This window comes from Copidosoma floridanum, unplaced genomic scaffold (assembly GCF_036245765.1).
Source record: "Copidosoma floridanum isolate Cflo_tuat_1 unplaced genomic scaffold, Cflo_Japanese_pri ptg000013l, whole genome shotgun sequence".
Taxonomy (NCBI): Eukaryota; Metazoa; Arthropoda; class Insecta; order Hymenoptera; family Encyrtidae; genus Copidosoma; species Copidosoma floridanum.
Window position 1 is genome coordinate 28755966 of NW_028321890.1, and position 11839 is coordinate 28767804.

Below are 11839 nucleotides of genomic sequence, written 5' to 3' on the forward strand. Positions count from 1 at the left end.
TATATATGTAAGACTCATTCGTATAATCCTTTGCCTCTTCTCATCCTCCTATTTTTATATTATTTAAGTACATGCCTTTATTGCATCACAGATAAACCTTTAATGATTCCATTTAATAGGTATGGAAAATTAAATTCCAAGACGCATTTACTTTCATTTTGTAGCAAATCAAATCGAAATAAAACTTAGTGTAATTGTACATCCGTGAACGCAATGAAATGTTAATAAAATCGCAATGAGTTGTAGTCTTAGTCACTTCTTTTTTCTAGGCACAATTACAGAGTTACCATGTTTTATTGTATGTTTCAGAAAAAAAATAAGTTATTTTTTCTGTGCTCTCCACTACTAAAAACTAAATTGTTTCAAACATTAGGTTTGTGATTAACTAAAATAATTTTATAAAGTTATCTTAGTATTTACTGACATTAGACAAAATATAAAAAGTCGTACAGCTATTGTATTTTCATTTCAATATAGCATTGAATACGGGACAAATAAAGTTAAAGATAAAACAAAATCATTTATTTAAAAAAAGATCCTTGTATTTCTTTCAAATATCCGTAAGTATTTAGAAATGATCTAGGCACTGGTAATGTATAAAAATAACTTGAAAAATTTCATATCTACCTAACTTACAGAATGTAACGTTAACAGAATACTTTTTACGGATACATTTTTATAAATAAAAAATACATGCACGAACCATCGAATTTTCAATATTATTTACATTGCTCTGGTAGAGATGCACAGGAACTTATTTTAATTTGCTCCAGAACTTTTGATCCAAAATATTATTGGTTTTTGACTTCTTACGACTTTTACTAAAGTGAATATGCTCATAACCACAAAAATGAAACCCAGGGTTATGAAATAGCATCCGTAAATTATAAACTAAAATACAAATAAATTATTATTCAACTGACAAGGAATTGAATGTTAGCGTTTGAAAAAAAAAATAATAGAAAATCTTACCTGAGATGTTATGCTTACTTGCAACCATGTTATAACAACTAATGTCAGGATCGTTTGGATCAATAGAGCAAGAAATGTGTTAATTCCAAAAATAAGTCCGTAACTGTCCTGCGATAAGTGCTTTGCGACTTCGAAACTGCGATAGAAAAATACTTAATAAATATAGTTTTAATTGCATTTTTTACAAGATAGTAAATTTTTTTTTATTACTTGGCAATTGTTATTATCGAATGATATATAACTCCAAAAGCAATGTAAGCTCCATACATGATCCAAATGTTGTGACTGATACAAAGTACGCCTAAAAGTAAGCCACCGATAAGCGAAAATATTGCCAAAATCGGCTCGCCCAACAAGGACCAATTTAAGCGTAGATGTCCAATAACTACCACCATCACGGCACCTGAAGAAAGATGAAAAAAAAAAGTTATTACGTATGCGTACGTAAAACCATAGCGGTCTGATGTAGTACTAACTCATTATCGTGTAAGTTGCTTCAATGGCCCCGTTGTAAATGTCATTTTTTTCTGTTTCTTCAGACGACTCGTAATCTCCGGGCAACTTTTCCAGATCCTTAACGTGATTCCACAATAACTGTATGTAGTGCACGACCTGGATGTAACCACAGGTGGCAAAGGCCCACCAAAGGGACCACTTGACAACGTGCCTGTTGGTGTATGCTTTGAGGAAATCTGACCAAAGCAGGTAGTAGGCATTACGTAACTTGGCACCAAAGGTTAAAGGTGCTGGTATCGAGGCAACGGAATTCACGGATGGTGATTTATTGTCACTGATGTCTTTGGAACTATCGCCCAGGTAAATTGTTGAAATAGATGCAAAAGGAGGCTTAGATCGCTGATTAAAATATATTGACTGACTGACTGACGGCAAAAAACATGCCGATATCGAAGCTAAGGTGCAAGCTGGAACGCAAAGTTTTAACGGTATGAAGATGTTTCTTTTTGTTTTAAAATTCATGGGAGTTTGTATCAGCTATAAAAATAAAGAAACATCTCACCTCCAATTGTAAGATAATGCAGCTGTTCGTAATCAAGCAGATTATAAGAGGTAGTCAGTTGAGCAACTACGCCAGCCATGAAACGGCCAAATAAGAATGCACATCTGGTAAAGCCCGTGACCATTTCGTAGCGTATCTTGTCAACTTTGGTGTAAATGTAAGTATAGTAAGCTACTTCAGTTGACAGCATTATTGCAAAAATAATCTGGGCTAATTGTATTTGTAATATTTTTGTGCCAAAGAGGACAATGACATAGGTGACAGCGCCGCACAGACCACATAGTATGATTGCAGGTTTGTACCTCACCATATCGACTAATAAAAATGCCAATACTAAACATACGAGCCAGAAATATGTTGTCACCGGAAAGATTTCTTGGTTCAACTGAAATAGATGAGTTGTTGAATGAGTTAAGACCTACATTTTCAATACTCTGCACATACAAGTAACAAGGGACCAAAAATTTATTCGTAAGACTCCATGATTTTTTATATGAGATACAATTGATACGTTTATCATTACAGTGATAATAATGTGGTAACATATATAAATAATGATAATAAATTATGATTATTTTTTGAAGTTAGGATGAGCTTAAAGCTTTTGAATTAGAAAAATATATTCCGGATTATTGTTTCTTCAAATTCAATTAATACGATTTTACTGACTTGGTATTAAGGGACCGAATCGGTCTTAGTGATAGAAAGAATACGACACTACAAACCGATATTATAATGGAATTAACTTTTCATTAGAAACACTTGCGAATATAGAAAACTGTTTTTTTTAAATTGCTTTCTAAATTGTAAATCATTTATGTTTATGTAGAAATTATTATTAACTAAAAGTACATAAGATAAATAAATGGCTATATTAGGCTGAACAAATAAAGTTTGGGTTGGCAAAGTTTTCATTTTTTAACTACGTGAATTTTCAAAAACTGGTCACACAATACATATAAGTTAAAGTCTTTATCCTATTTTGCGGTATTAAATATACATAATTTACTGTCGAAAAACTCATTATGCTACAGTGGGCATTCTTATGAAGATAGTTACAATCGCTTATCGTAGAAAGTTATTTATGGCAAGGTGACCCGTACTATACAAATCGATTTCTTTTCAAACCTCATCCTTTGAATTATTTCTTCGTTGTCTAAAGTTACAATTTTTAATTTACAAAACCCGATGTTTATGAACTAACCATTGCCATAAACCTAAATTTAATGAAACAAAAAAAAAGAAAAAAAACACTTTGTAGCGTAAACTATAGGTATGTGCTTTACCTTGCACTATAAATGAAATATCCTTAACTTTATAATACAATTTTTTTAATGTTCCACATTAATACCATAGATTAAAAAATTGATAAACTTTTTTTATTATTTGTTTTTGATCAAAAAAATATTGGCTAAAGAAATATTCTTTTAATCTGAGTAAGGTTATTCAAAGTAGTAAGTATTACGGTGTATCGAGTTAAAAATAATTTCGTAAAACGATGAAAGAAAATTTTACCATACGAATTTATTTTCTTTATTAAATTTCTAGATTCATGAGGTTACGTTTCATCTTCACTAAAAGGAAGCTGACAAAATATATTATGAGGTTGAAAAATAACGATTGCTCTAATGTGTACGATTTATTTTGAAGCATAATGTATTGAAAGCTTTACCAAAAATCAACTCTCTAGATACAAAGTAGTAAAAAAACACTATTTCAAAGTTTAAACCGTGTACGGAGAGTTGGAGTCAGAAAAAAACCCGAGAATAATATTCTAAGTCACTTGGGAGAGTATCACCACGTGCAGAGCAGAAACATTAATATTCAAGACATTTGCTATTAGAATAAAAAACACACTACTGACTTACTTGTGTGTCGGTGAAGTTTTTCCAGTGACCCTTATAATATTTGATGATAAACGACTCACTGGGCCGAAACTCTTTGAAAGCGCCAAAAAGGCATAGTATAAATGTGATGGTATACCACTCCATCTTGCTATCGGGAATATTAATGCCAAGTCGCACTGGTATTTATATGAACACTTATTAAATGAGACGCGTTTGAAGTGCTCGACGTTTGTGCTTATAATGTGCTTATCGTCGGACGCATTTGAAAATACAACGTGACAACTCATTTTCAAGTATAGGTTTGACTCAGTAATTCACACACTATTCCAGTAGTAGCCATTATGACGATTGCTGCATTTCATGATGACAAATGTTATTTGTTATCTCGGTTAGTATTGGAAGTAGCTATTGCATGTGGGGGTTGGGTTAGTTTTGAAAAATTCAAGCACTGGAACACATTACTAAAATATTTTCGAAAAGGTTGGGTTCATATAAAAGGCTCAAATAAGTTGAAAACAAAAAATTACTGGACATTTTTAATTTAATTTCATAGAGTTTGTTTCCTTTAGAAAACAGAAAAAAAGTGACTTTCCATACAATACATATCCATGAGTTTTCCACTTTAAATTTAGGCTACATTAAAAGTTAGTGGTTCCCGTTTCAATGGATGTCGATGTTGTTGAAATATTTGTAGACACAATTTTTTTCATTTGGTCTAAATACATTAAATTGTAACAAAGCTTTGAATGCCTTGACCTTGATGGACTTTTTAAAGAAAATTATCTTATCTTAATGACTCCTGTACCACAATAATTATCAGGAGATTAGCACTCTATCGGAATTAAAATAGCATTTGTATTGGTCCCGCTTGATTTTCCAGAGTAAGTACCATCTTACGGCACCGTAATTTTAAAATCTGTAAAGTTTAGAAATTTAAAGAACAACAATGAAACTTACATTTTGAAACATAAATTACTTCATGAAAATGTTCTTGGAAAACTTCTGTAGTTTTTTTCTAGTTATAGTTATAGAATAAATTAAAGAACCAAAATATTAGCTATAGCGCATAACACAAGTAATAATTTATATACTACGTTTTACGTACATTAAATGTATCAAAATGATATCGAAAATTGTACTGAACAATTGATTGTTCTCCCACTTCACGAACCCCTTTTTGACTCACATGAAACTGTCGGCACGATAAACTTGATTACCCCTTCGGAATCAACACGATGCAATGAATCTTGTACTCCCGAGTGAAAAATAAAAACAAGCCCTCAATATCGGCGGTAATTAAAACGTCGAAAGCAGATGCAAAAGGTCTCAATGGCAACAGTGTAGTGTTCGTACACGTATACACTCGCAGGGAGAAACAAACATGTGTGGGGGTGGACGATGAATAGAAAGGAAAAAAAAGCACAAGGTTTTCAAGCCCTATTTTAACGCAACACCCCAGCCACCCTTCCCAACGAAATCCCGCTTTTTTTTCAGTTGGCCTCGTCAGAGCGCACAACTTCCGGCCTCGTGTCACACCCATCCACAGTTTAGACGAGAGAGCAGAGAAAACCACGGGCGTTTTGTTACAACAGTGCATGCGGCACGCAGATGTGTGTACAGGCAGCCGGCTTTTCGATGGTACAAACGATGTCTGCTCTTTTTTTACTGTTCACAGTTCTAGCTCTTTTTCTCTCGGGTGTATCATCAGTCAAAGGCTTTTAATCACAAAATACCTCTTTGTCGTGCAAAGGGACTTGAACGTTTGCTCATTTCAACAGTCGATCGCTGCTCGGTTTATTTATGTCGCTGTCATTTTATTTTTACACAAGACTAGCTCCCGATTTGTCTCTTATTGATTTAGTCATGTTGTTACCCCTTGATAGCTTGTATATTTATGAATGCCTTGCCGTCGACTGCATGGATTACGCAAAATGTTTGAATGATGCAGGTGTTACTTAACGGGTTGGAAAATCGTTTCAACAAAAGTGACATGTGATTGATACCATGATAATAATATGCAGGGTAATGATTTTCAAACAAAACTTGTCCAAACAAATTTTATAGAGTTTCTCCAACATCAATTACAGTTTTAATGCCGCTTTACCGATACACATCGTATGCCATGTCAAAGTCTTAAGAGACCAGTCTTAAAAAAATCTGTTGTAGCATTTAGATCCTTTAAACGCGAAGAAAAGTGACAATTGACAGAAAAAGTTTAGTACAGGCACTTTATTTTGTATGCTGTTCAGGATCGGTGCCAACAAAGAATTGGTTGCAGTGAATGCCGCCAAAATACAACTAACTCTGCGAATAGTTGTACCTCTTGGACCGTGAAAAGTCTCTTATTTTACGTGTACCCACATATATTCTATATACTTAGGTATCAAAATGTTTTCACTGCACAGAATATGTAGAACATATCGTAGGAAAAAAGGGACGTTATTCAAAACTATTTTTTTCCTTTTGAAAGTTGCCGAGTAAGTATAGTAAATTGGCATAACCAACGATCACCGTAAAGTTCAATATTCTTAAAAAAAAGGCCATAAGCTACTCTGGCGCTGCAACCTCGCGTAAATTATAACAAACGAACCTCAGTTTCTTCCCTATCCACTTAAAAGCTGTTGCTGATGCACCTTAAATTAAGCGAAGTAAGCAATAACGGGAGAGACCGTAAACGTGTATAAAAACTTTTCCAGCTGAATGGCGCGCATGCACACGTCGCTACGATTTTTTGTACTACTATTGTTATTACATTTTTTTTTTCCATCCATCCAGCTTTAAGCTGTACACCCCTACACACGGGCGTTCGATTTTCCTCGCTCGCGCGCACGTACGCGCCGCATAAATATCGGCACTGCCGGTCTAATTAGCCGAGCTGTTCTTTCTTTGTCCCTCTTTCTCTTTTATTTTCCCTCTCCGCGTGTGCTAACCACGTGCCACCGCAGTTGGTACGATGCCACATTTATGTATATATATATACGCTGCCAGCTACTGCTGCCACCGACTCGTAAATCTATAAGTCGCCGGCTCCACCCTCGCGCCGTTAGACGTACATATACGTATGTGCCTCCTGTACAGTCCGGCTTAATCTTCGCTTTTTACTCGATCGTTATCGAAGCCTCCTTCCCTCTCGCTCTTTCTCTGTATACGATCACCGTTTCATTGGCGCTTTTCCCTTTTTGCCCGCTCGGTACTTTTATCTCCCCACGGCTCGTACGGCTCCTTTATTTTTCCAAGACAAAGCTTTCGATTTAACTCGAGTTTGTGTTTCGGAGTTGAATCCAATCATGAACCTCTTTTGTCATTGAAAGAAGAAAAAAAAAAAAAAAAAAGAAGGAATTATACATTACAAAATCATAAACACGTTGTAAAAAAAGACACAAATAAATTCGGCACTCGTGCAAAAGTTTTCTCTCGACAGAGATGTTTGGAAAAAGAAAGCCCCCCCAATGAAATCCCAAGGCAATGAATATTGAGATGTGCTCTGCGAAAACACCGGGAGTTTATATCATCAGCAGCCGACCAGAGGAAAAAAAAGAAGTTTGTGCGCGCAAACACACACGAGGGAGGTCGTGGGCGGGCGTATATATGTGCGCCAAACTCTCTGAAAACAAGCGAGCTTGGTTATTTTCACGCAACTGTAAGCGGAAGCACATAGGAAGCCCGTGAAAAGTCGAAGCACACGGTACAAGTACAGACGTATTCTCGCCGAGGAAAAATGAGAACGGTGTACAGGTATGGGTGTGAAAGGGGTAAAGAAAAGGAAAAAACGGTGCCTCCTCGTAAAGAAATTTGCTCCACGCGCGTCTATTTGCCTTCATTTATTTCTCCCCTCTATTTTCGGCGTTGCAGATTTACGAGCCCATCCGATAAACAAATGCCCAACCGTCGCGCTCCTTTATACGGTAATTTCGAGTGCACCTATATATATACACCCCGTACGTGTAAGCTGCACAGATGCGTGTGTTTGTTTTCACTAAGCGTTGGTGGGCACATAAATACGTGATATATGAACTAGCCACCGGTAGGTACATATATAACCCCACGCCCGTGTATTATACGAGCAGGCGTCGGGCGTAAATGTTTCTCTTTCGTGAGCCGACCGACCGCGTATGTACAATATTCGGGATTTCTACGACTCCATATCTAGAATCCATCCCAACGCGGTGCAGTAGACATGTGTGGGTGTCCATAAAGGAGGCTGGAGGATCAACACACGAGGGTATGGAGGAGCCCTCAAAACCATACAGAAGTATGCAAGGGGGGGGGGGGGGGCGAGTGGGAAATCAAGCAAAAGCTCAGGATTACGCGCGTGTGAATAATTCACGGCTCGAGTTTATCGCTCGCAGGCAGACAAACAGACAGGCGCCTCCCCTCGTCCGGTTTGACGTCCTTATATGGGTACCATTTTAATCGTCCGTCGAGGCGCGCACGAGTCCTTTGTATACATATATACTTACACCCGTGTCCACTTGGAAGATTCGCTTTAATTTGTTTCAATGGAGGACGGCCGTCGAGTCGTTTTTAATTAGATTCGCACTGACTTCTTCGGGGGGCCGGTGATATATTTCTCGAGTGCGCGACGTTGTTGTGCATGATGTATACGTATGACGTTTCATTGCGAATCAACGAGTGCACCGCTCGGGAAGAGAAACACTCAACCGAGTTAACTGTGAAATCTGAGACTGCGCTTGTTGCACTGTAAAGTGCTCCAAATCTTCGTTAATTATTACTTTTTAATGAGATGTAAGAGAGGTGTAAGTGATTTTTTTTTTTTTTTTTTTTTTTTTTTTAATGTAATAAATTGCTGATTTAGTTGTTCTAGTAAGTCGTGCATACGTTGATAAATTATGGATTCAGTCGATGAATCAATCATTTTGTTCAACTTTATAGCCTGAGTAAAAATTTCTTTCAGATCGCACGATAATTCAAAAACTACTTGTCCAACTTTGCCACAAAAATTACAAAAATGATGATGATTTCATGATTTAATATTATTTGTCCGCTTTTTTTTGCACCAAGCGAGTAATTTTAAATAAAAACATTGTGTAAAGTCGCCTTAAAAAGTATGAAACAGTTGGTTGTTTTGGCAAAAGCACACGCAAATCACTGCAACGGCTTCCCGGAACATATTATAATAGAAAGCCCACGTGGCGTGTGAGTGAAAACAAAGTTAATTCCACTAGCCGATGAAAAGACGAGTATACCCACGAGAGTAGCAATTTTAAACTTCCGGTGCTTTGACAGGAAAAGCGAACGGTCGAAGGGAGAAGAAAGGAAATCGGGAGCTGGGGAAATAAGGCTGGCGGACCGACATCGCATAAAGTGATTTCTCGAGGCGTTTCCATCGTACATGCGTACACGTAGAGGTGGATTAAATGAAAATGGCTTAGAGAAACACTAGTAGCCTCGGGGCCCCCGACAACAGCAGCCCCCATTTTCTTGTTCTTTGCCCTGTGCACGTCACTTTGCACCACCCACGCATTTTCAGTCGATGCAAATACCACACAATGGCCCATTATTGCCATCTTTCTGTTCATCCACTCGCAACCCTTTTGCTTAACTGTTAACGGGTACATATGGCGAAAAATAATTGTAAGAGTTCGTCACTGACCAAAGGCACGGCTCGACATTTTAAAAGAGCTTTTGCGCGCTCGGCGAAAAAGTTGGGAAATTCACGCACGAACAAAAACTTGAACAAAATGAAATCAAAGCTAAACTCTCTAATCTACTATAAAAGAAATGGGAAGGAAGGGGAGGGGGGCGTCAGAGAAAATTAAAGTATAATTTTAATTTTAACGAGCAGCATTAGAAAAAGAGAAGCACCGCTAAGCGAGAGGGGGGAGGGGGAGGAAGTAATGAGTACCGCGCTAGCGACGGTGGCAAGCCAGGGGGCAGCTTTGAATACATATAGAGCCGCACACGCGAATATTCACTGTATTAATGGTTTGTGAGAACGACCGCATTTCGGATTAATGGCAGTAGAGCAGAGAGAGATGTGGGAACGCGTTATACGCGCACACACGAAAATGCAACTCTCTCTGCCCCGGAGTAATTCAACGTACAGTATGTGTGCTTTTCTCGTCAGAGTTTCTTCTTTCAGGGGAGAAATATTAACTGAGCTCGGTACAAGGCAGTGCTAGAGTGTAAATAGTCGAGCTCGCGGTGCGGAGGTTGCTGTGGTAATTTATTCACCGAGTACTCACCAATTGTCTACGTATTTTTACGTCTAATTGGTTGGGCTATTGGGTGTGCATACGGTGTTAGAGATTTGTAAGTCGAACGGGTTTTGTTCGTTGGGAGCTCATCAGCTCCAATTAAGGTGAATAGTGTAAAATTAATTTAACGCGTCCGCGTTTTCGTTGGAGATAACGTTTGTTGGCTGAAGAATATCCAACGAAACATTCTTTTTGTGCATGTTTAAATGATGATTTTTGTTTTGTTTTTTTGTTTGTTCAATTTGAATTCAATAGAAATCAACAGCAATGTCAGCCCCTTTTTTCCCACCATTTTACAAGCAAACAACAGAAATAAAAATCAAAACATACATTTAAATAATTGCCTTGAAAAAAAAAAAAAAAAAAAAAAGATACGTTGCTCTACATCATATTTCTCTCAGTTTGCCTTTATTCAGTACACCCCATGCTCTGAAAAATTGATAGCCCTCAGGAGCCCGAGCACGTGTTGCAGCGAACCACACGTCAATATACAATATTGATGGGAAATCAAAATATTTGTTCCTAGCGCTATAAGCTCCGACGAAGGTGCGCGATAAAATCATTCCGATGCCGATTAATTTTTCAGAGAAAAATCCTGTCGAGGCAGAAGTGTGCGTTGGTAGGGATGGATCAATGGGTCAAGTAAGGTACACCAGAGAGAAGTCGTTGACTGCTGCTCCAAATGTATACACGAGTAAACCTCTCCGCCTGGCTCTCTCGGTGATTATTCGCAACTCGTTGTTTTAATCAACGATTTCGATCGAGTCGCCGTACACCGATATCTTGGTAAGACCGTCAAGTTTTCCCCAATCCCATTCAAAGTGTTTTGTATACAGGGCAAAGGCAGAGGTTTCGGGTTACCCGCGCAACTAACGAAACGAGTTTCGTACAAGCCGGTGTGCTCCCGATCGTTGACGGGGAAAATTTGAATTTTCGCCCATCGAGTCTACTGCTCCAGTTTTAGGTGCACGAATTTTCGTTTCGGATGGGGTTCGCTGGTTGTCGAGGGCGCGCTGACGATCGTTGAGAATTTTAACGACAACTCGGTGTGTTTTGCACTTTCAAATGATCCCGTGAAACGGTCTGAATAATTAATAGTCACTCGGATGTACGAGTATCACGCAGGGAAAATCGTTACCAACCAAGTACAAAACGTTACGATACATTTATGGAACGGCTTGAATAATCAATAACATTTCAATGTTTAATATGTATCATACCATAATGAAAATCGTACAAAGTATTCATCGATCGCACTGAAACATATCCAGTGGCACATTGTCAATCGCAAGTGGTACTTACAAACTGCTATAAATGTCAGATGCGTCAATGAATATTGTATCAATTTGATTCCGATTTAATGATCAAACGGAATAAAGTGAAAAAAAATCGATTTCGTCGATCGTTCGTACATTGAACCGTTGTAATTTTATAGTTAAAGTGATGAAAATTTTAGACAACGTCTTGTGATAAAACGCTCAAGAGTTGACGGGACAAAGAAAAAACCGTCCTCGCAAACGAGGTCCCAAAAATAATCTCGAGGAGGAGCGTTTTCATTTGCAACCCCCCTGCACTCGAGTTTCTTTTTCGCAATGCGAAACGCAAATTGAATCTCGCCTGCGAGGCATTTCCTAATTAAGAAGCTCAGATTCGGATGAGCCGAGGAGGTGGGGGCGAAGCATCGAGATTCCACCTCTGTTTTCATTTCATCCGGAAAATGCCTATTTTTATCCAACCCACGGGATATTGGACCTTTACACGCATGAAGTGAGCCTCTCGTTCCA

At 37.9% G+C, this 11839-nt stretch overlaps 1 protein-coding gene across 1 annotated transcript; it reads right to left on the bottom strand.

Moving 5' to 3' along the window:
• Window positions 1–590: 590 nt before the first annotated feature.
• Window positions 591–4106, bottom strand: LOC106640654 (thiamine transporter 2-like). The gene is made up of 6 exons (XM_014354746.2): window positions 3859–4106; window positions 1991–2375; window positions 1449–1895; window positions 1183–1375; window positions 973–1108; window positions 591–891 (listed from the first exon to the last, which is right to left on the bottom strand). The coding sequence occupies exons 1-6, from the start codon at window positions 3979–3981 to the stop codon at window positions 760–762; spliced, it is 1416 nt and encodes a 471-aa protein (XP_014210232.2). The 5' UTR covers window positions 3982–4106; the 3' UTR covers window positions 591–759.
• Between the last annotated feature and the right edge of the window lie 7733 nt (window positions 4107–11839).

Bases quoted from the DNA above. Each gene is read 5' to 3' on its own strand.
- LOC106640654 (XM_014354746.2), bottom strand. From the start codon at position 3,981: ATGGAGTGGTATACCATCACATTTATACTATGCCTTTTTGGCGCTTTC. The intron at 1,376-1,448 runs GTTAGTACTACA...ATCTTTCTTCAG, and splicing joins AGCAACTTACACGATAATGA to GTGCCGTGATGGTGGTAGTT. The intron at 892-972 runs GTAAGATTTTCT...TTTGTATTTTAG, and splicing joins AAGTAAGCATAACATCTCAG to TTTATAATTTACGGATGCTA.